Raw genomic sequence first — 26,060 nt, forward strand, 5'->3', positions numbered from 1 at the left:
GGCCCACTTGGAAATCGCAATCGACACTTTCTGACTCGTGCCATTGGTATGACCTCCAAAAACTTGTGATTGCTGATTGCCGATTGGGTTTACTTGGAATATCGCAATTGACACTTTCTGACCCGTGCCATTGGTATGACCTCCAAAAACTTGCAATCGTCGATTGTCAATCACCTCTTCTGCTTAGCCCTTGATTCCTTTCTCTTCTTGTGACCATGGTTCAGCTCTAATATCAGAAACCCCCCAATCGTAGGTTCGCTATCGACGAATTTCTTTTGGTGCACAATATGTTGCTATTGTCGATTGGCTAATTGCCAATTGGTGACGTCATCGCTGTCGCATGTTGCTTCATGAGTGGTGACATATGTCACCCAGATATGCCCCCATAGGACCTTGAAAATGTGATATCATCATGCCACGTGTCCTTCGTATCGCCATGTGTCACCTATTAGAGCTAATCCTATGCAGCCACGTGTCCAATTTGAGGAGAGAGAAAAGGCCCATCCGCCCTTGGTTTTTCATTGAATTCCTTTATCACATTTTTTGAGGAAACTCCCAGTGTTTTACCCTGTCAGCCCGTTTTCCCCTACAATTTCTTTGTAGTGGTCGATTCACGTACCGTCAGGACCTTTGATGTGCTAGATCGCTAATCGCATATTGGCAAAATGATTTCGTTGTTGCGTTGCACCCTTGGACCTCTGATCGCCGATATGCGGGATCGCCGATATGCCGGGACACGAGATTTTACCCTTATGCATTTTCTTTGTCTTCTATTTTTTCAAGAATAACTTCAATTTGCTCTAACTTTTGATTCCAGAGTCCATTTGAGGAGTTCCATATACCGTTAGAAAGATAATTCCAAACAATATCCATTGGAGGAGGTTTGATTTAGCTTTGAGTGCTTATGTGGCTTGGAATATTGCTACAAACATATCTACCTTTTGCATCCTTTAGACAACACAAGACAAATAATGTGGAGGGTGACAACCCCTGGTGTCAACACATCAGTCACATCGCTATAACCCCCGTGCCTTTGTTGAGTAATCCTCATTACCTCACCTCTGGCATGCCCTCTTATATCGACTTCAACACATTTATTCCAGGAGAGTGATCTAGAGGGCGATGTACCTTGGTTCCAGCTTTCATAATTGTTTGGTGCCTCAGATCAAGTGAATGGAATCATTATTTCCCTTTGACTTGGTTGTTTCTCGTGTGCTTGAATCTAGCTCATTATCACACGATAGAGAATTGTACACTTGATGGTCTAGGGATCCATCATATTGTTCCAGTATTTTCCAGGTGCATGTGAGATGTTCTAGATCTCATGAGGGAGTGGCCCTTTAGGTACTCCCTGACATGCCCAGATGTCAACCGATCATTATCCAACGTCAAATGCAGTTCCACTGATTTGATGGGTTCGGTTTCCACCGCTTGCAACACCCACAATATGCAGGGCTCATTCAAATATTCAGAGTTCTTTCCTGTGCAGCAGGGTTTCTTTGGTTGTGATTCCCCCTCACCATGTCAGCGTGAGGGGCATTATGTCTCATGTACTCAGTTCAACAAACATTATTGTATTCAATCCTAGCATTTTTTTTCCAAGCACATTATGTATATGGGACCCATTGTATTTTTGTATCACTTTCTGGTCTATCGATGCCAACATATCATGTATCGTGTACTTTGTAACGCAGCCCCACATTGTCGAGTTCACCATTATTATTTGTATTGAGTTATCTCGACGAGTATGTGTAAGCCTCCCTCGCCTCATTTGAGATCATGTAATCCAAAATAAAAAGAGACTTATATCAACATAGTAGGTCTCGCCCCTTCCATTACTCTGTCCTTCCTTGCATTGCTTCAACTCTCTCTCTCTCTCTGACTCCCCTTCGATGTCTTGTGTAACCATATCCTACAACATATTCCGGTCATACGATTTGCCCCTGACACTCGTACGTTGGGGGACAATCTGTTATCACCTAAACAATGATCCCCTAGTCATTCATAACTAGGTAGATCGAAATTCACCATATAAGATTAATTTTACCATAGTAAAATCACTTTCACCATAAGAAATAATTTGATAAACCATTTTTATTAAATTATTTCTTTTTAAAATCTTAAAACCCCATGAGAATAATTGAATAAATAATTATTTATTTAATTTTCTCTAGAAATAATTATTAAATTATTATTTGATAATTATTCATTGTCACATTTGATTAAATTACCTTAAAATAATTAAATAAATCACTTTATTTATTATACCTTATTCTTATTTCTGAAATAATCGTTTAATCATTATTTAATAATCATTTCAAATTCACACATTTTTTAATCCTTGCAAAATTATTAATAAATCATTTTATTTGTTAATTACTCAATTATTTTCTAAATAAAGATATTTGACCATTTTGAATATCTTTTACTTCTCCAAAAAATATAATAAAGTATTTCTAACGGTTAGATCTTGATTTGGTCAATAGTATTTTATTATGTTTCAATTTCTAATCTAGCTCAATACTTTTCTATAAATAAAAGAGTTTTCCATTCATGTTTCACCATGATCACTATCATCGTCACCATTATCATTTCATGCGATTTGAGCTCCTACTTGAGTTCAATTTTATTTTGGGTCCTGCATATTGAGAGAGAAATAGATCGTTGAAATATAAAGATATCAAAGGACCAATCCCACGGAGGAGATTTACATACCCATGTGTAAATCTTCTTCAACAAGTGTTATTAATAAAAAGATTATTCATTTAAAGTCTTCTTCTATTGGATTATTGCATTAATTATTTCTCATTGTTCTATGTTTTAGATTGCATATGATTTTTTTGTTGCAAAGTTTTCTTCTTTTGTCATTGCAAATCTGAAGCATAAACAACCACATCTTCTTGTTAGGGTCACTTGTTACCAGTGGATTAAGTGAAGTATATTTGGTACATTTGCTAAGAATTTTCATATTAACAGAAACTTCAACAATTCTTAAAAAAACCTTCAAATGACACAAAACAAGATGAAACAACAAGCATATCAAAATCAAAGTGAAATGCAATTTGAGAAAAGTGATGGGTATTTTTAGGACTACAACCTTACAATCAATCTACATTCAAACAAAAGAAGAATAAGAAATTAGCTCCAAAATTTTATTGAACCTCCAAGATTATCCATAGGATTGGACAAGTGGCATATGAGTTAGATTTTCCTTCTCACATTCACAAGATGTATCTTGTCTAAAATAGGTTTTGGGACAAATTAAGCTAGTGCAAATAAAACTCCGAAATTAGATTTAGTACATTAGAAAAATTCATAAATCAACATTCTCTATTTATTTGGAATAGAAACATTATGAAGTACAAATCAAGTGGAAGAATATATGCCTTTAGAAAAAGCTACATGGAAAATGCAAACGGCATGAAAAAACATTCTCAATTGCAAGCTTTGAAGGCGAAGCTTTTTTGAAAGACAAAGCTATGTTAAAGCCCTAATAAACATTCATTTTTAGTGTATTCGTTATGGTTAGTCTGACCTAGTGGTAACTTACATCATATCACTATATTTCTTATTTTAAAAAATTCATTTATATAAGCATCATATTTTCTCATAACGCTGAATTCATTATAAAAAAAAGCTTCCCATAAATTTATGACTTTGGATATTTTTAAGATATTTACAAAATAAAGGAAAAATATGAATATTGACTTTATGCCTTCCAACAACAACAACAACAAAAATGATTTTGAACAATTAATATTGTCTAATGGTTATGGCGATTATGGCTACCGTGAACAATATCATGCAACCATGTCATAATCCAACATGGTAGGTAGTGTAAGTTCTTAGAAAGGAAGAGATGTAATTATTTTCCCTGCCCTATAAAAGCAGGAAGTAGGAGCATTAACAAGGTTGCGAGAGAAGGAAGGTGTGTGCAGGAAGTAGGAGCATTAACAAGGGTGTGAGAGAAGGAATGTGTGTCATCCTAATTGAAATTACAATGTTAATGTGTGAGAGAAGGAATGTGTGTCATCCTAATTGAAATTACAATTCTCCTTAATGACCACCAACTAGTATTAGTAAATTTGTTCCAAATCTGCTTCATGAATAAATGTTCGTCAACTAGTAATTAGTAAATCTGTTCCAAATCTGCTTCATGAATAAATGTTCAAATGTTGAAACAATTTAGCTTTACCTTTTGCATATGCACAAAGCATTTGAAGAGTATCCCGAGAGAATTTTCTTTCGCTGAATAGACTCAAAAAATGTCCAAAGAAAACATATATTGTGATCCTCGTATTGCTCATATAAATCACAAATTCTCAAAACAGATTCAAAAACCTCATAAAAATTACATTAACATCCCCATGATATGACCTCCAAAGGAAAGGATAACTTTTAAAAAAGAGAAACCATAACTTTCCAACATATCTTAAGGGATTCAGCTTGTACCAAAGGGAATTAACCTGTCAAACATGCGCCATTAAATAACATCAAGAGCTTTTGACCACGAGTATATAAAAAAGAGGGTAATGAGCAATTTGGAAGAGATTTCTAGATGCTGACAGAAAGAATGGATTCTGAAATAGTATGCCCATCCTTAGATTCTAAAACAGACCAGCTTCGAACATCCATACGCAGTCCTGCTTTAGAAAGAGATCAATTTCAGGGTTATTAGTAAACATGATTTGAAAAGAAAAAGAAAACAATGGAGTTAAAAATAGAAATCGACCTTTTAACTAATCAAAGATCAGAATTAAGACCAGAACCCCATTCTAAATTCACCCTTCATCCAAATTATTCCCGCCAATTGAATCGCCGGAGATCAAAATAACACCAGATCCCCATTCTAAATTCATTTTTCATCCAAATTATTACCACCAATTGAGTCACCAGAGATCAATTTCAGGAAATGGAGGCAGAAATCGACCTTTTAACTCATCAAAAATCATAATTAAGACCAGATCCCCATTCTAAATTAAGACCAGAAGTGTGAACTGAGACAATAGGCACTGCAGAAAGCAACAGAACAAGACAATGTCTAGATGCATCTTAATACTGGACAAGTTTCTAGGGAATTTCAATTTAACCTTCCAGCCATCAACCATAGGAGGAGAATTACGTTAAGCAATGGTTTAGAATGCCCTGTTCTTATCTTTCCATCCTCTGGGGATGGGTGCATTCATTGGATAGCCGTCCCTCTTTTCATTTTCTGTTTGAGATGCCACGTTATGTGCTTCCTCTGATTCTGCTGCTGGAGAAATCGCAACATGAGTTTCTGCTGTAAAAAAGTCAGACAAAGGGAATGTCGACCCTTCCCCCACAAGGGAAAATCCCTGTGGAGGAAGAGAGTTTGCAATAGAATAATGCATAGGACTCAAAACTGGCGACACTGAAGCTGGTTGAGGATTCAAATTTGGGGACATGTCCGATTTGACCAGCGACGGTGAATTCACATGTTCATGACCCAAGGGAGCCAATCTGGGTGAAGCATCTCTCAGGTCTTGTGAATCTTGGCCAAGGCATTTTTTAGAATAGAGTTTATCATCACAGATCTCATAGAAATTTCCAGTGCGAACCTCCTGACAGAGAGAACAAACACTGCAGAAAAGCCACTGCATTAGATCTGTCACATTAGGTTGCCCACAACACCGACCATTGCCAGGTAGGCCAAACCTCTTCCGCATCTGAATCCTCCAAAACCCACCGTAAAGAAGCCCAAACACGCAGAGAATGATCCCAGTGATACCAAGACCTTCCCGAATATTCCCATTATCAATATTGAGAGCAGACAAGGTGAAGATCCAATAAGGGGCCATGCAAAACAAAATGAAAGTCACTATGTGCACATACGTGTTCCCAAACCCTAGTCTATCCATATTCCACCCAAAAACACAGAACCCACAAAATGTTGAAAATAATGCAACGGAACGATCACTGCAGCAGTCAAAGAGACCTCCCTGCCATTCCGGTTTAGGTTCCATTCTTTTACTTTCTCTTGCATAAAACGTGTATCTTTTTTCAAGCAGCATGCACGCAGATTTGTGATTTACAGAGTTATCATCTATCTGAGTAATATCTGCGCGAGCCTCCAAATCACTTTCAGCTTCGTAATCCTTTCTGAGAGGACTGAGGATGAAATATAGACCAGCTGCAACAGCAGCAACTAGTGAAACACCACCGCACAAATCCACTCCAATAGCAGGACGCTCTGAGCTCTTATAGCTCCAATTGAGAACAGAGACCGCATACTGTGCAAAAAATGCCACCTGCAGAAGTAGCACTACTACCATCATGTGCACCCTTTCATGAGGTTTGTAACTTCCATTTTTGCAGTAGACCTTTGTAAGCTTGACAATGTCCTTTGGTTTCCATCTAATGAGAAGTGAGAGATGATAACAAAGATTTGGGTGTTCATAGAGACATATCAGGGTAAAGAGAGCATTTAGAATTTGATTATTGACCTCAAACCATACATCCCTCTGTTTCTGTTTAGGCAGGGCCCTATTCAGAAGGCCAACCTTAAGTAAAAAGAGAATAGCTACTGATACTGCCACGGCAATCCCCCATATCAACAGCACCAAATTCTTCGGATTTCGCAGCCATTCTTTCCCTGCGTCCTTCAAAACCACCCACTTGATTTCCCACCTGAAGTATTTAAAAAACGGCCTCCTAGGCTTCTCCGGTGCTTGTGCTTTATTCTCTACACCTCCTAACTCTCTGCTGCTTTCTAAGAGTCCTCTTTGAGAAGACATACTAGAACATGGCCCAATTGTCTGTAAGTTTAAACCGAGGGATATTACGGAGAAGGATTTGGGATCATCAATCTGGATCTCATCACTTCCTCCATTTTGAGCAGTCTCCATGATGGACTTAATCAAAGAAAACTTGTCAGGACTGTAAGTTTTCTGTGTAATACGAGGCTTATGCTCTTACAGAATTCTCTATCTCTGTATTTAGGAACCCAACAAGGCAATATCAAGGAGACATACCTGCCGTTACTTACGGAATTCTATAAACTAAGACTTACCTAACAAGAATATAGCACTGACACAGTCGTTTGATTTATTCTGGTGCTCTGCAGGTCAAAAACCTATAAACAATGCCTTTCCCAACATCAAATGTCAAGCCGTCAGCCTGACTACGATGAAAATCAAACAATTTGCAGGAAATAAAACCCTCTGGAGATTTGGGGAACCAACTAAGTTATCAGCTTGACATGGCCGTCATTCAGTTCTGCTGCTCAACAGACCAAAACGAGACCTGGTAACCATATTAGGCAGCTATTAGGCAGGTCATCAAATTCAGGGCAGAACAATTTATTACAGAGGTTGTCAGGTCATTAAATTCAAGGCAGACAATTTTATTATAGAGGTTGTAAGGTTATGAAAAGCAGCAACTCTCTCCGCTATGTCAAATCCAGTATGATTTGACATATTAAAATCCTTGAAAATTATAATTAGTGAAATACCGGGATAAAATTGTGCAGCTAATACAGTCTGATTCGCTATGATTTGATATGTTAATTTTTTTTTTGAGAATTATAACTAATGAAATATTAATCTAGTTATATTAGGAGGGATAAAATTGTGCTAACTAATAAGTTTTTAAGATTGGATTATATAACTGTTTTCTTAGAATTTGGTTACATAATTTGTGAAGTCCGAATCTTTTTCACATAACTGTTTTGTTAGAATTGGACCACATAAGTGAAGTCCAAATATTCCCACTTAGTTATTAATTATTAGACAGATTGTTAAAGTCAACATTACATTTATTACATCTTCATTAGACCACATACTTGGAACTACTTGTCCAAACCTTTTCCACCTAGAATTGGACCACATAATTTTGGAGCTACTTGTCCAAATCTTTTCCACATAATTGTTTTACTAGAATTGGACCACATAATTTGTGAAGTCCAAATATTCCTACTTAATTATTAATTATTAATTAGTTTAATTATTAAACTAATTGTTAAAGTCAACTACTACTTGTCCAAATCTTTTCCACCTAGAATTGGACCACATATTCCTACTTAATTATTAATTATTACACTAATTGTTAAAATCAACACTACTTGTCCAAATCTTTTCCACCTAGAATTGGACCACATAATTTGTGAAGTCCAAATATTCCTACTTAATTATTAATTATTAATTATTAAACCAATTGTTAAAGTCAAATACTACTTGTCAAAATCTTTTCCACATCACTGTTTTGCTAGAATTGGACCACATAATTTGTGAAGTCCAGATATTCTTACTTAATTATTAATTATTAGACCAATTGTTAAAGTCAACATTACCTTTAGTACATCTCCATTAGACCGCGTACTTGGAATTACTTGGAACGGTTAAATTCAACATTACATTACTACATCTCTATCACGCTGAATTGGAAAGACTCAAATATTGTTTTTAAATATATCTATAATTAATGTTAAATCTTTTTATTCCTAAATTGAGATTTTGGTCATATTAACATATTCTTAATTTATTATCTTATTCATTTTAATTTACTTTTAATTTAATTATTATTTTGTAAGATTGGCATGACTACATCTTCAAACATGTCCAGTATATCATATCTTACTTGGAACGGTTAAAGTCAACATTACATTACTACATCTCTATCACGATGAATTGGAAAGACTCAAATATTGTTTTTAAATAAATCTATAATTAATGTTAAATCTTTTTATTCCTAAATTGAGATTTTGGTCATATTAACATATTCTTAATTTATTATCTTATTCATTTTAATTTACTTTTAATTTAATTATTATTTTGTAAGATTGTCATGACTACATCTTGACTCAAATATTGTTTTTAAATAAATCTATAATTAATGTTAAATCTTTTTATTCCTAAATTGAGATTTTGGTCATATTAACATATTCTTAATTTATTATCTTATTCATTTTAATTTACTTTTAATTTAATTATTATTTTGTAAGATTGTCATGACTACATCTTCAAACATGTCCAGTATATCATATTGATGGGCGCAGGGAATTGAATTGGTGACTTCACATCAAGGAGTGCAAGGGAATTGAATTGGTGACTTCACATCAAGGAGTGCCTTAACAGAGCACCCCATCACCATCTACCCAAGACCTCGTGGACATTTTCAATTTCAATTTTTTTTTCTAATGGTTTAATTAATTATTATCTCTTTTTAATCTCTTAACTTTTTTATATTCAATTAATACTTATTTTAATCATATCTTTCTTTCATCTTTAATTATCATTTTTAATTCTTATAATTTAAAATATATATATATATATATATATATATAATTTGTTCAACTTTTTATTATTTTATTTGAAGTTTGGTGATTAAATTTAATTATTTAATAATTATTTTTAAATCTTAGTTAACGACTTTCTTTATTAATTAATTCTTATTTGAAATCTTAATTTCAATTCTTCTTTTAATTAATTCATATTTTAATACATAATCCTTTTTAAATCTTATTTTCAATTAATAAACATTATCAATAATTTAAATTTAAATTTGTTTTCAACCATTAACTTTGAACTAACTCTTATTATTTAATTCTCAAATTCCATCAATTCTCAAATTCCATCAAATAAGTTCTAACTATTATTCCTAAATTATTTTATTAATTATATTTTTTTTACTGTTACACTTATTTCATTTTTTCTATAATAGTCATTTCAACACTCGTTTACTCACTTTTCTCCACCTATTTCATTTTTTCTATAATAGGCATTTCAACACTCGTTTACTCACTTTTCTCCACCTATTTCATTTTTTCTATAATAGGTCCTATAATGGATAGAGTTACCATCGGTGGATCACATAAACCACACAGTTCTATTCCAAAAATCTATCAATCACTTATAAGACTCAAATATACTTCTAGTTTAACTATTTATAAATATATAAATTTATATAATTGAAATGTGTATGATATAAATAAAAAATTAACGCATATATATTCAAAAATAATAAACGACAATAAAATTTAAAATTTAAAATGTATTTTTTTAATGTGTGTGTTTCTTTTATATATTATACACTTCTCTTATAAGTGTGTTTATATCAGTTCATTTACTTACTTTGCTCTCTGGGCCTCTGAAAAGATAGAGTTACCATCCATGAATCACATAAACCACACAATTCTATTCCGGAAATCTCTCCAAACACTTATAAGACTCAAATATACTTCTAGTTTACCTATTTATAAATATATAAATTTACATCATTCAAATATATATGATATAATTAAAAATTAACATATATATATATATATATATATATATATATATATAATAAATGAGAATAAAATTTAAAAATTATATTTATATATATATATAGATATTCTTTTATATATTATACACTTCTCTTATAACTATGTTTATATCACAACAAAAATTAATGATTAATTTTTTTTTTTTTAATTTTCATATATTTTTTTCATTATATATTATTGAAATATAACACTTTTTATAAATATATAAATATATATAATTTATGTATGTATGATATAAATAAAAAATTAATATATTAAAATTGTGATAGAAATGAACAATATTATTAAATGAAAAATTTGTTTTACGTAAATTAATAATATGGCTCTCAACATAGAGAACGAACCAAAGACAGATGCACCGAACCAGTAAGAGATGTAGATGATGCTTGGAGGTTTTTATATATATTGTTGTTTTGTTGTTTTGCTGTTTTGGAAATATAGATGTTAGTGTAGAAAGCCAACAATGTACTGGTAGTAAGGATAGATGCATATTTAGCGTGGATAGATAGGTTGGTGACATACTTTTTTTGGATGGCTTTGAAAAACTTTAGATGGTAACGAAGCCCGGTTTCCCTTAAGGGCGAGTGGAGACCTGTCCCATTTTATAATATTTTGGTTTAAGTAATGAAAAATAGAGCAACGCCTTAGCTTACAAAAAAAAAAAATATGACTCTCAACATCCTCCCAACCTAATTTAATCCATATTGGTCTTACTCAACATCTCATTAGTGTAAGCAACCTATTTTCATCTATTTTCATCTCATTAGTGTAAGCAACCTATTTTTTTAAATGAGTAAGTTTTAGCGTTTATATTTTTATTTTATTTATTACTAACCTCTTTGAATTTCGTGCCATTTCCTAATGAAATTTGAAACAAATTCCAATAAAATTTTAGATGAATTTTATGAAATTTTTTTGTATTGAATAAATTTTCCCAACAATAAAATTCAATAAACTTTAAATTTAATTAATTTTCTTCATCAAACCCAGCGAGCGACTGGGTGTGAAGTAAGCGTTAAATTGCTAATCCTTCCTTAACGTGATTCAATTGATTCAAATTGAATCATTTATCACAACGACCTCCATAGAGCGCTTGCTTCCTTCTCCCAAATGGATTCAATTGATTCATTTTTGAATAAACAAGCGCATCCTTCTATGCTTCTTGTTTATGAGTGCCACCTACTATTTTCACTTTTTATTTATTTTTATCTGGGAAGCAGACTAGCCCATGTGGTTGCACAAGGACCGATTTGTTCAACGGTGTTGGTTTGTTTTCTATTTTTGAATTTTTTCATGGATTTTTCATGTTAATGGTGAAATTACACGTATTTCAGGAATTTCTCAATGTAATTAGCTAGCACTGAAATGTTAGAAGAAGAAGAAATTATTTTAATATTCACAATGTTAAATATAGTTTATGGGATAAAATCTTTTTCCCATGCAACATGACAATGAACACTCTCAACTTCTCAATAGTCTCTACATTGAATCAAGCATCATTTGAGTTGTTAATTAAATGACAAACGAGTGAATAATGAAATCTTGAACAAGTCACTTATTTCAATATGAAAATTCCATAAAACAGTGATCAATAAAAATACCTAACCTCACACCTTATGAAACCTCATTTACTTTAAGTTAACAACAAGCCAAATAAAGCTTCAATAAGCCAAGAGAACAATTAAATGACAAACAAGTGAATACTGAAATCTTGTGCCATGCTCAATCCCTAATATTCAACCAGTAAGCAAGAGAGACTTTTATTCAACCAGTAAGCAAGAGTGACTTTTAATTCTAAAACAACAAGAACCTTTCCATCTTCTTCATCAAGTTTATCATAAAGTGCCTTTATTGTTGCCGAATCATCCTTAATTTGTAGGTCTTCTTGAAATGACACAATTGGATCATCCAAATATACTACAACCACCAAATGAGGTTATGTCAAGGATGCTTTTAGACTGTAAAAATCCAAAGCACTATAAAATTTAAGAAATCCATTCAGTGTTATGGGAAGATTAGGAAGGTTATCCAAAGAGGATTTAATTGTCTCCATTGCAACATTAAGTATGTCAGAGAGATGTCAATAAGAAAAAAATGTAATGGCAGAATTGGAGGTTGGACTATATATTATGTTGGTGCAATAAATTCCACATTTCCCTTAGAAAGCTTTGGAAGTTCATATGCACCAATGTCACATTCTGCCATAAAAACAATGAGCCATCTACCTCAAGCCCAAGACAACATACAATCGAAAATTCCATAAAATAGTGAACAATAAAAGTACCTAAACTCACACCTTATGAAACCTCATTTATTTCAAGTTAAATTAGAAGACAAACAAAGTGCATGTGTGCTGAAGCATCAATAAGCCAAAAATTTGAAAATAAATTTGTTTGTGGGTAAGTGGTATAATTTTTGGACTGAGCAAACCTAGTAAAGCATAAACTCATTTGAAAAATGGAAAAGAATAGGAAAACTCGGTTAACTGTTGATGGAATTTTTTTGTTTTCACTTAATCAAATCACAGTTTATCCTTTCTATTGAGATTCTATCTATGTATCCTTTGATTTATGAGCTTTTGAGCATACAAGGTGCCTATATTGTAGTGAGCAAGATATATTGGGTTATGTTATATATGTTTTGAAATTTAATATTTTGTAATGATTTGTGAATTATACTTCATTAGAATCTGTGTGAATTTATAATCTACGCAAGATTATAACCCTGCCAAACCATACCATAAATCCTGCAACAAAAACCAAGTCATAATAACCACTGCAAAGCAAGACACAAAGCAAGATTACCGAGTTGGTGAACCCTACCATAAACCCTTCAACTAAACCCAAGTCACAATAACCACTGCAAAGCAAGACATAAAGCAAGATTATAACCCTGTCGAACCCTACAACAAAATGCAAGCCACAATAACCATTGCAGAACAAGACACAGAGCAAGATTATTGCGCTGTCAAACCCTACCATAAATCCTGCAACAAAACCGAAGTCACAATAAACATTGCAAAGCAAGACACATAGCAAGACTATAACCCTGTTTAACCCTACCATAAACCATGCAACAAAACCCAAGTCACAATAGCCACTATAGAGCAAGACACATAGCAACATTACGGGCTGCCAAACCCTACCATAAACCCTGCAACAAGACCCAAGTCACAATTTTCACTACAGAGCAAGACACAAAGGAAGATTATAACCCTGTTGAACCCTACCATAAACCCTACAACAAAATCCAAGTCACAATAACCATTGCAGAGCAAGACACATAGCAAGATTATCAAGCTGTGGAACCCTAACATAAACCCTGCAACAAAACCCAAGTCACAATAACCACTACAGAGCAAGACACAAAGCAAGATTATAGCATTGTCGAACCTTACCATAAACCCTACAACAAAATCCAAGTCAATATAACCATTGCAGATCAAGATAGAGAGAAAGATTACCGGGTTGCCGAACCTTAACATAAACCTTGCAACGAAACCCAAGTCACAATAACCACTACAAAGCAAGACACAAAGCAAGATTATAACATTTCCGAAGCTTACCATAAACCCTCCAACAAAACTGAAGTCACAATAACCAGTGCAGAGCAAGACACAGAGTAAGACAGACAACAAATTCAAGTGTTGAAAAACACAAAACTGCAACCAAAACTAAATTCCCAATAGCAAATTCAAGTGTTGAAAAACACAGAGTGGTTGGTAGGATTTAGAATCCTACTAGAGAACCGCAGAAGCCACCACCACATCCAAACGTCGCTAGACCTCTTCTGCGGCGACTATACAAATTACTTGCAACAAACGCAGAGGAAAATTAGCATTTGGGAAAAAACCCAAAAAATTTACAGCAAAATTGAAAAAAAAAAACATGAATTTTAATAGTTACCTAAATGGACCTCGGAACCTGCATGTCGACCATCGAACTTGCTCGAATCTCCCACTGGCTCCTTCGCAAACAACAAGCCACGAGGATGAAACAACAAGAAGTGTTGAACGAACAACCATAGAGTCGTTGGTTAACCCCCCACGAAGCAGAACAAACAACCACAAAGCCATTGTTTAACCCCCCATGAAGCAGAATGAACACACACAAACACAACCATAAACCCCAAGTGAACTGTTGAGATTGCAACAAGATGATGGAGCTTAGTGAAAAGAGTCGCCTTCACTAAGTGGGCCCGCAAGCAAATTATGGCGCAGGTTCTATTTTTGGATCACAGCAGGAGTGACCACAAAAGGAGTGATCACAGCAGGAGTGATCAAAGTCTATTTTTAGATTGGTTGTCAAAAATAGAAAAGTCAAATATTATTGTCTCATAATAATATTTAGACTATAAACTTTATCTTATTCTCTTGGAGCACTTCAGTTTGAGCTACAGATGTGGTACATGCAGCTGTCAGAAGGAAATACGCTTTCTTTGCAGGTCAGTTGAGTTGTTGCATGCATGACTTCAGTTAGAACTCAATCAGTTGAGTTTGGTGGAGTTGATTGTGGAGTTGATGGAGTTGTGTTCGGTTTGACTTGGTTAAACTAGTTGTAATTAGTCTAATTGCAAATAGACTAATGATGAGTTGTTAAACTAATTATTAACTCATAATACAACTAAAGAATACATCAGTTAACTCAGTTGCATGTCAGTGCATGTACAGTTCAGCAGGGACAGGTGTTAGAGGATCAGATTGCTATCAGTTGTGACTATAGTTGTGCATGAGGATTTGCACAACCAAGGGATTGAGTATGCCAATGAGTATTGCCCAATATTTTCCCAGTAATATAGCCTGTGCTCACATGATTTCCAGTGTGAGTGATTCTCAGCAGGTAAATACGAGTTTGGTTAAGTCATTCTCATTCATTCTTGAGCAGGTATTGTGCAGTGGAGGCAGGCAAGCAGTGGAGGAGATTTGGAGATCAGATCTGAGCTGTATTGTGTGTAACAGGTGGAGATAGTGCTGGATACTTGTGAGGAGTATTGACTATTGTAATGTTACATGTTCTCAATCATTAATATACAGATAGTGTGGGGTTTTCAGCTGTAAGATTTCCCCGGGTTACATACTGTGTTAATGTGTGCATGCTATTGATGTTTTATTGTTATTGATGCTGCTAAATTGATGATCAACGTAGAGGAGCTTATGTATTGTGTATGTATTCCGCAATAGTACATGATCAGGATAATCTCCATTGAATATGTGTTTATTATTCAAAATTTCTACATGGTATCAGAGCTGTTGATCATCAGATCTACTATTCAGGAAGTGTTTACATTCTATTTCTTCAGGCAGAGTCTGTAATCGGGCCAGGTAGCCTCTGGATTCATCCTTCCTTTGGAAGGTGAGATATCCGGTGAATGCCCATACAGTCAATCTCTATACGAGAAATATTGTGTTCTCACGAATCTTAAATCCGAGGCGGTTGAGTTGGAGCTGGTGGAATTCGAATTTGCAGCAATGTTTTCTTGGTGTCAACGAGGCAATGTCTTTCAACAGATTGCGATTGGAGTATGCTCTTGAGGGCAGCTCAAACTATATTGCGTGGAAGGATAGGATGGAGGCAGTATTAGATGATAACGGGTGAAGGATTTCATAGAGGCGGATGTCCCAAAGCCCACTGATGCTACTCAAGTTAATGCTTGGCAAAAGAAGACCGCAAAATGTCGAAGGATTCTGCTGGAGGGCGTGAAGGATCACATTGTGTCCAGCCTACATGGAAAGACTTTTCCATATTTGATGTGGAAGGCTTTAACAAATCTATTCCAAAGCAAGAGCGATCAGAGGAAGCTGGCGCTCAAAGATAAACTCAGAAACATCAAATGGGAGAAGTGTGATAGTATGCCCAAGTATCTCACGGAGTTCACTCAGTGTCGAGATGAGCTGGGAAGTGTGGGGGTTACTATCGATGATGAGGACTTGGTGAGCTTGGCTCTCCTTGGTCTTCCGAAGAGTTGGCATTCCTATCAGGACTCTGTCAATGGTCGGGAGAAATTGCCAGGATGGGAAAGACTGTCGTTAGATCTTGTGCAGGAGGAGATCAGGCGGAGTACCAGGGACGGATCTTCATCAAAGGGAGCTGATGAAGAAAACTGTGCTTTGGTTGCCAAAGCAAAGAAGGGGAAGAGAAAGAAAGCTTCTCAGTCTGGTGTGAAAGGCAAGAAGCAGGATATGTCCAAGGTGAAGTGTTTTCATTGTCACCAGCACAGACACTATGCCACTAATTGTCCGCAGAAGAAGAAGAACAAGCAAGTTGCTGGATCTGCAGCAGAAGAGGCTCTAGCCTCACAGTTTGAGCTTGATTTTTCATTGATTGCATGCTTGGTTTCAAGTTTGATGGAATCGGTGTGGTTCTTGGACAGTGGTGCGTCTTTTCACATGACGGGAGATAGAGATTTGTTTTCTGATCTGGAGGACAAAGATCTTGGAGTGCACATCGAGATGGGCGATGATGGTAGATACAGTGCGACCAGTATCGGTACCATTTCCTTTGAGAGGGAGTCTGATAAACCCTTCGTATTGAAGGATGTCATGCATGTTCCAAGATTGAAGAAGAATCTTATCTCTGTGGCGATGTTAGAAGACAAGGGGTATGATGTTGTTTTCAGCGAGGGAAAGGCTTTCCTGCATAGCAAGACAACTGGTGAAACCTGGAAGATAGGGGTTCGAGTGAGGAACCTTTATCAGTTGCATGTAGATGGATGCACAGCAATGGCAGGCAAGGCAGAAGGATTGGTGAGTCGGGATGATGGTGAGTTGTGGCACAGGAGATTGGGTCACCTTCACCATGGAGCCTTGAAGATACTGTAGCAGATCACTACAGGGCTTCCTAAAGGCACTCTTGCGCAGTCAGATCAGTGCAAGGGGTGTACTTTGGGGAAGTTTGTGAAAGCCACCTTTCATGAGAAGGATAGTCGAGCCACGACGATCCTTAAGAGAATTCACACAGATGTGTGTGGACCTTTCTCAGTTGCTTCGACAGCAAAACACAGGTATTATGTGATTTTTGTTGATGATTTCTCTCGTAAGCGCTGGATCTTCTTCATGCAGAAGAAGAGCGAGACATATTCAAAGTTTTGTGAATTCAAAGCACTGGTTGAGAAGGAGTCGGGGAAGAAGGTGAAGGCTCTTAGGAGCGATAATGGTGGTGAATACATCTTGGACAAGTTCAAGGATTTCTGCAAGGCAAAAGGGATTCGAAGAGAGTTCATAGCTCCCCATAACCCACAGCAGAACGGGGTTGCTGAGCGGAAGAAAAGAACGATTGTGGGTGTTGCACAGGCGATGTTGCATGATTAGGGCCTACCCCTTCACTTGTGGGCGGAAGCATGCAATACAACAGTTAATGTGCAGAACCGTTGTCCTCACAGGATACTTGGCATGAGTACACCTGTGGAGGTTTATTCTGGTAAGAAGCCTGATCTTTCTCATTTGAGGATTTTTGGTGCTAACATTTACATGCATGTGACGAAGGATGCAAGGAAGAAGTTGGAGCTGACCGCTGAGGTTGGGATATTTGTGGGGTACACTGATACGCCCCACAACTATCATGTGTATTTTCCAAACAGTGGTAAAACTGTTGTGCGGCGGGATATAAAATTTCAGGAGGAGAAAGCCATGAAGTGTTCGCTTGAGAGGGAGCTACACTTGCATGCAGATGAGGAGCTATTAGTTCCTAAGGATGAGCTTCAGGATGTGGATCAGCCACAGGACGAGGTTCATGGAGTGGAAGAGACCACTCATGCAACACCAACCATCAGAGGGCGAAAGCGCTTGACAGAAGCTAAGCGACTGGCTCAAGTTGCAGAGAAAGTTGTAGGACCACCTACAGCCCAACGCAGGGAGAGACAGTCACCTGATCGGTACACTGGATACATGGCTCTTATGAGCAAGTGTGTTGTGACTGAGCCATCCTCTTTCGAGGAAGCTAAGGAGGATACCGCATGGGTAGACACCATGGTGGAAGAGTATGACTCTATTGTCAGAAACAATGCATGGGAGATTGTTCCTAGACCAGAAGGAAAATCAGTGGTGGGTTCGAGATGGATCTACAAAGTTAAGCAGGAAGCTGACGGGAGTGTGGAGAAGTACAAGGAAAGATTTGTTGCCCGAGGCTTTTCACAGATAGAGGGGATCGATTATGAGGAGACCTTTGCACCTGTCGCAAAGTATTCTTCCATACGGACGATTCTTTCTCTCTTAGCGTAGATGGGATGGCACATTCATCAGATGGATGTGAAGACTGCGTTCCTCAACGGAGTCATTGAGGAGGAGGTGTACATTGAGCAGCCCGAAGGCTTTGAGGTCTTCAGCAGCGAGTCGCATGTGTGCAAGCTCAAGAGATCGTTGTATGGGTTGAAACAAGCACCACATGCTTGGTACACACGGGTAGACAACTATTTCACTGGACTTGGATTCTCCAAGAGCGAGGCGGATCCTAACCTATACCAGATTGTGGTGGAGGGTAAGTTGCTTATCATTGTACTGTATGTAGATGATTTGATTCTAACAGGTGATGAGTTGTTGATACTTTCATGCAAGGATGATCTTGCTAAGGAGTTTGAAATGAAGGACTTGGGCCTCCTTCATTATTTCCTGGGATTGGAAATTTGGCAGTGCAATGATGGACTATTTCTTTTTTAGGGTAAGTATGCTCAGGAGATACTGGAGAAGTTCAACATGCATGGCTGCAAGCCTGTTGATACTCCTCTTCCTGGAGGTTGGAGGAAGGAGGATGCCACTTTGGCAGAAGAAGTGGATGCCACTGTTTATCGACAGTTGGTGGGGTCGTTGATGTATTTGGTCAATACACGACCCGATATATGCTATGCAGTTAACCAACTTTCACAAGCTATGGTTAAGCCTACCAAGCTCTTCTGGAAGGCGGGCAAGCATGTATTGCGTTATTTGAGAGGCACATCGGGATATGGATTGTGGTACAGACAGGAGGATGAGGTGAAGTTATGTGGCTTCAAGGATGCAGATTGGGCAGGGAGCCCAACGGACAAAAAGAGCACATCAGGAGGGATCTTCAATATTGGGTCTACAGCAGTTTCTTGGTACAGCAGGAAGCAGAGATCCGTGGCACTCAGTTCAACAGAGGCCGAGTATATGGCAACAAGTTTGGCTGCATGCGAGGCTATATGAATGAGGAAGATCCCGGTCGGTTAGTTCGGTTCTCATTTGGATCCTACTGTGATTTACTGTGATAACCAAAGTTGCATTAAACTCTCGGCTAATCATGTATTTCATGATAGATCTAAGCATATTGACATCATGTGCCATCATATCATAGATTGTGTGCAGCGGAGGATCATGTTACTTTCATACATTCGGAGGATCAAGATTCTGATATTCTGACGAAGGCGCTCACCAGGAGCAAATTCGAATACCACCGAGGCAGGATAGGGGTTGCTAATAATCCATATCTTGTTGATAGGGAGTGTTGAGATTGCAACAAGATGATGGAGCTTAGTGAAAAGAGTCACCTTCACTAAGTGGGCCCGCAGGCAAATTATGGCGCAAGTTCTATTTTTGGATCACAGCAGGGATGATCACAGCAGGAGTGACCACATCAGGAGTGATCACAGCAGGAATGATCAAAGTCTATTTTTATACTGGCTGTCAAAAATAGAAAAGTCAAATATTATTATCTCATAATAATATTTAGACTATAAAGTTTATCTTATTCTCTTGGAGCACTTCAGTTTGAGCTACAGATGTGGCACATGCAGCTGTCAGAAGGAAATACGCTTTCTTTATGGGTCAGTTGAGTTGTTGCATGCATTACTTCAGTTAGAACTCAATCAGTTGAGTTTGGTGGAGTTGATTGTGGAGTTGATGGAGTTGTGTTCAGTTTGACTTGGTTAAACTAGTTGTAATTAGTCTAACTACAAATAGACTAATGATGAGTTGTTAAACTAATTATTAACTCATAATACAACTAAATAATACATCCGTTAACTCAGTTTCATGTCAGTGCATGCACAGTTTAGCAGGGACAGGTGTTAGAGGATCAGATTGCTATCAGTTGTGACTATAGTTGTACATGAGGATTTGCACAACCAAGGGATTGAGTATGCCAATGAGTATTGCCCAATATTTTCCCAGTAATATAACCTGTGCTCACGTGATTTCCAGTGTGAGTGATTCTCAGCAAGTAAATACGAGTTTGGTTAAGTCATTCTCATTCATTCTTGAGTAGGCATTGTGCAGTGGAGGCAGGCAAGCAGTGGAGGAGATTTGGAGATCAGATTTGAGCTGTATTGTGCGTAACATGTGGAGATAGTGTTGGATACTTGTGAGGAGTATTGACTATTGTAATGTTACATGTTCTCAATCATTAATATACAGATAGTGTGGGGTTTTCAGCTGTAAGCTTTCCCCGGGTTACAAACTCTGTTAATGTGTGCATGCCATTGATGTTTTATTGTTATTGATGTTGCTAAATTGATGATCAACGTAGAGGAGCTTATGTATTGTGTATGTATTCCGCAATAGTACATGATCAGGATAATCTCCATTGAATATGTATTTATTATTCAAAATTTCTATATGAACCTCTGCAAACAAAAATTCCCGGTGAGAAACGCTATAATGATGGACCAAGTGAACCAGTACTGGAGCTTAACATAGCCATCGTCAGCGAAGCGCAATGCCCACACACTGGGCCCAAACAAGATAACACAGGGCGACAATGACATGAAACAAAATGAGTCGGAAGAAACCCTAGATGAAGGATTTATGGCAGACTTTATTGCTCCCACCAACCACAACAAGTGGCACGTCCCACTCGACACCTCTCGTACGGAAAATGAGGGTGTGTCCACATCTACCAGCGTGGAATGGAGGGTGAAAAAATTATGACGTCCCTCCCCTATGTCAAATTTAGTATGATTTGTATGATTTGACATATTAAATTTCTTGAAAATTATAGTTATTGAAATACCAATCTAGTTATACTAAGAGGGATAAAATTGTGTCTTCTAATACATAGTCTTACTAGGATTGGACCACATAACTTGTGAACACCAAGTCTCCTCACCTAACCATTAGCCTCACCTACTCAAACTTGTTAAATTCAACATTACATTACTACATCTCAACATCTCTATCATGCTGAGTTGGAAAGACTCAAATATTGTTGTTGAATATTTCTATAATTAATGTTAAATCTTTTATTCCTAAATTGAAATTTTGGAATAAAAGCAAGAAGTAGTAGCATTAACAAGGTTGTGAGAGAAGGAAGGTGTGCAGGAAGTAGGAGCATTAACAAGGTTGTGGGAGAAGGAATGTGTGTCATCCTAATTGAAATTACAATCATCCTTAATGACCACCAACTAGTAATTAGTAAATCTGCTTCATGAATAAATGATCAAATGTTGAAATAGCTTAACTTTACCTTCTGCATATGCACAAACCATTTCAATATTATCCCGAGAGAATTTTTTGTCGCTGAATAGACTCAAAATATGTCCAAAGAGAACATATATTGCGATCCTCATATTGCTCATATAAATCACAAATTCTCAAAACAGATTCAGAAACCTCATAAAAATCACATTAACTCCCCATGATATGACCTACAAAGGAATGGATAACTTTTACAAAAAGACAAATCATAACTTTCCAACATATCTGAAGGGATTCAGCTTGTACCAAAGGGAATTAACCCATCAAACATGCGCCATTAAATAACATCAAGAGCTTTTGGCCACGAGTATATATAAAAGAGGGTAATGACCAATTTGGAAGAGATTTCTAGATGCTGACAGAAAGGATGGATTCTGGAATAGTATGCCCATCCTTAGATTCTAAAACAGACCAGCTTCGAACATCCATCTGGAGTCCTGCTTTAGAAAGAGATCAATTTCAGAGTTGAGTTCTTAGTAAACATGATTTTAAAAAAAGAGGAAAAAAATGGAGTTAAAAATAGAACTCGACCTTTTAACTCATCAAAGATCAGAATTAAGACTAGAACCCCATTCTAAATTCACCCTTCATCCAAATTATTCCCACCAATTGAGTCGCCAGAGATCAAAATAACACCAGATCCCCATTATAAATTCATTTTTCATCCAAATTAATTTTTTTCATAGGGGAAATTTTTCATCCAAATTATTACCACCAATTGAGTCACCAGAGATCAATTTCAGAGTAGAGTTTTCTATAGGCATAATTAAAAAAAGAAATGGTGGCAGAAATCGACCTTTTAACTCATCAAAAATCATAACTAAGACTAGATCCCCATTCTAAATAAAGACAAGAAGTGTGAACTGAGACAATGGGCACTGCAGAAAGCTACAGGACAAGACAATGTCTAGATGCATCTTAATACTGGACAAGTTTCTAGGGAATTTCAATTTAACCTTCCAGCCATCAACCATACATAGGAGTAGAATTACATTAAGCAATGGCTTAGAATGCCCTGTTCTTATCTTTCCAGCCTCTGGGGATGGGTGCATTCATTGAATAGACGTCCCTCTTTTGATTTTCTGTTTGAGCTGCCACCTTATGTGCTTCCTCTAATTCTGATGCTGGAGAAATCGCAACATGAGTTTCTGCTGTAAACAAGTCAGACAAAGGGAATGTCGACCCTTCCCCCACAAGGGAAAAACCCTATGGGGGAACAGAGTTTGCAATAGAATAATGCATAGGACTCAAAATTGGCAACACTGAAGTTTGTTGAGCATTCAAATTTGGGGACATATCCGATTTGACCCGCGAGGGTGAATTCACATGTTCATGACCCAAGGGAGCCAATCTGGGTGAATCATCTCTCAGGTCTTGTGAATCTTGGCCAAGGCATTTTTTAGAACAGAGTTTATCATCACAGATCTCATAGAAATTTCTAGTGTGAACCTCCTGACAGAGAGAACAAACACTACAGAAAAGCCACTGCATTAGATCTGTCACATTAGGCTGCCCACAACACTGACCATTGCCAGGTAGGCCAAACGTCTTCCGCGTCTGAATCCTCCAAAACCCACCGTAAAGAAACCCAAACACGCAGAGAATGATCCCAGTGATACCAAGACCTTCCCGAATATTCTTATTATCAATATTGAGAGCAGACAAGGTGAAGATCCAATAAGGGGCCATGCACAACAAAATGAAAGTCACTATGTGCACATACATGTTCCCAAACCCTAGTCTATCCATATTCCACCCAAAAACACATAACCCACAAAATGTTGAAAATAATGCAACAAAACGATCACTGCAGCAGTCAAAGAGACCCCCCTGCCATTCCGGTTTAGGTTCCAGTCTTTTACTCTCTCTTGCATGAAAAGTGTATCTCTTTTCAAGCAGCATGCACGCAGATTTTCCATTTACAGAGTTATCATCTATCTGAGTAATATCTGCGTGAGCCTCCAAATCACTTTTAGCTTCGTAATCCTTTCTGAGAGGACTGAGGATGAAATAGAGACCGGCTGCAACAACGACACCTATTGGAACACCATCGCACAAATCCACTCCAATAGCAGGACGCTCTGATCTCGTATAGCTCCAATTGAGAACAGAGACCGCATACTGTGCAAAAACTGCCACCTGCAAAAGTAGCACTACTACCATCATGTGCGCTCTTTCATGAGGTTTGTAACTTCCATTTTTGCAGTAGACCTTTGTAAGCTTGACAATGTCCTTTGGTTTCCATCTAATGAGAAGTGAAAGATGATAACAAAGATTTGGGTGTTCGTAGAGACATATCAGGGTAAAGAGAGCATTTAGAATTTGATTATTAACCTCAAACCAGACATCCCTTTGTTTCTGTTTAGGCAGAGCCCTATTCAGAAGGCCAACCTTAAGTAAAAATAGTATAGCTACTGATACTGCCACGACAATCCCCCATATCAACAACGCCAAATTCTTAGGATTTCACAGCCATTCTTTCCCTGCGTCCTTCAAAACCACCCACTTGATTTCCCACCTGAAGTATTTAAAACGGCCTCCTAGGCTTCTCCAGTGCTTGTGCTTTATTCTCTACACCTCCTAACCCTCTGATGCTTTCTAAGAGTCCTCTTTGAGAAGATATACTAGAACATGGCCCAATTGTCTGTAAGTTTTAACCGAGGGATATTTCGGAGAAGGATTTGGGATCATCAGTCTGGATCTCATCACTTCCTCCATTTTGAGCAGTCTCCATGATGGACTTAATCAAAGAAAACTTGTCAAGACTGTAAGTTTTCTGTGTAATACAAAGCTTATGCTCTTACAGAATTCTCTATCTCTGTATTTAGTAACCCAACAAGGCAATATCAAGGAGACATACCTGCCGTTACTTACGGAATTCTATAAACTAAGACATATCTAACAAGAATATAGCACTGACACAGTTGTTTGATTTATTCTGGTGGTCTGCAGGTCAAAAACCTATAAACAATGCCTAACTCAACATCAAATGTCAAGCCTGACCAGTGATCAAATTTGAAGGGTTGGTCTTAATTTTATTTGGAATGGCATATATTTATCTAACCCTTCAAAGATGAAAACTTATAAAAAGAAATTGTACTTCTATTAACAAGTGTATATTAAATAAACCCTTTATTAAAAAAAAATGCCAAAATGAAATGTTGTCCTAAATCTTTAAATTTTAGAAAGTGGCTACATTAAAAAACTACAAAATCTCAATAGAACTTAGTAAATAGGCAAACATTTTTCTCAAATTCTATTAAAAAAAAGTAAACATATGTTTCTTCTATTCATTAGATGATCTTCAAAAGCATTTGAATTTACATCATTGAAAATATAAATCTATTTGCACAATGGAAAAGGTTGTTTTAGCTTTTATTGTTTCTAATTTATACTATATGTTTGTTCAGCTTGAAGCAGTTTAAAGCAAACCAAAGAAACAAATATATACCTTCAACAACCAATGGAATTGAACTTTTCTCTTAACATTGCTTAGTCAAAGAACACTATCAATAGACTTTCATCTCCATTAAAAACTTCAAGCTCTATAGATTAAAAAATTTATGTAATTTAAAAGTTTTCTATATCTAATAGGGAAATATTGTAATATGTGATACGCATCTACAATGTTGTTGTTGTATGGCTTGGTTGGTCATTTTTTTCTTCTTTGGAAATGGTTTTCAAATTTGGTCCTTACAATGAATTCAATCTTGGTTGATGTCTTTTTCTAATAATGCGGTTTATTTTTGTTGATGTTTTTTTTCTAATAATGTGGTTTCTTTTCGTTAACAATGTCATTTATTTTTCTATGATTTCAACATCTCCTTAAAGACCCTTCATAGCAGCAGTTACATGGACAACCACACGCACTCCTTATTTCCTAGATGCTGAATGGAGAGAATAAAATGGGAGACACAATAGTAGTTGTATGGATAGCTATTGGCATTTTATATCTTTTGGGAAGACCAACAGAGGAGAAAGAAAATTAAGTTGTAATCCTGTAAGAAGACCAAGCTTAGGTTGTATGGTTATTAATATAGTCTTGGAGTTTCATTTTAGCACTTGAGAGTTTTCCCTAGTTCAAAAATCTACATAATTTTATGGGAAGCACACTTATTATTTCTGAATTTTTTTATATAGTATTAATTTGTATGTTTACAAAAACTAGAGAGTTAACAAAGAAAACCACTTTGATGATAAGAGAAGAAATACAAGATTTTAAATAAAGCTTTATTTTATAAATGCTATGCTTAATAGTAAGCTTGATTATAGTAAGTTCAAATGACAACAATGCTAGGCTTAATAAAGCTTGATTTTATAAATGCTACGCTTAATAGTAAGCTTGATTACAGTAAGTTC

The 26,060-nt window shown here is 36.5% G+C and overlaps 1 protein-coding gene across 1 annotated transcript; it reads right to left on the reverse strand.

Annotated features, from left to right (window-relative positions):
- Positions 1 to 22,907: 22,907 nt before the first annotated feature.
- LOC149159560 (uncharacterized) lies at positions 22,908 to 23,867 on the reverse strand. The gene has a single exon (XM_089434341.1). It carries the CDS (start codon positions 23,865 to 23,867, stop codon positions 22,908 to 22,910), a length of 960 nt encoding a protein of 319 aa, XP_089290467.1.
- Between the last annotated feature and the right edge of the window lie 2,193 nt (positions 23,868 to 26,060).

The sequence above is a fragment of the Pinus tabuliformis genome, chromosome 5_2 (genome assembly GCF_031772625.1).
Source record: "Pinus tabuliformis cultivar Carrire ecotype Pingquan chromosome 5_2, CPIR1, whole genome shotgun sequence".
Classification (NCBI taxonomy): domain Eukaryota; kingdom Viridiplantae; phylum Streptophyta; class Pinopsida; order Pinales; family Pinaceae; genus Pinus; species Pinus tabuliformis.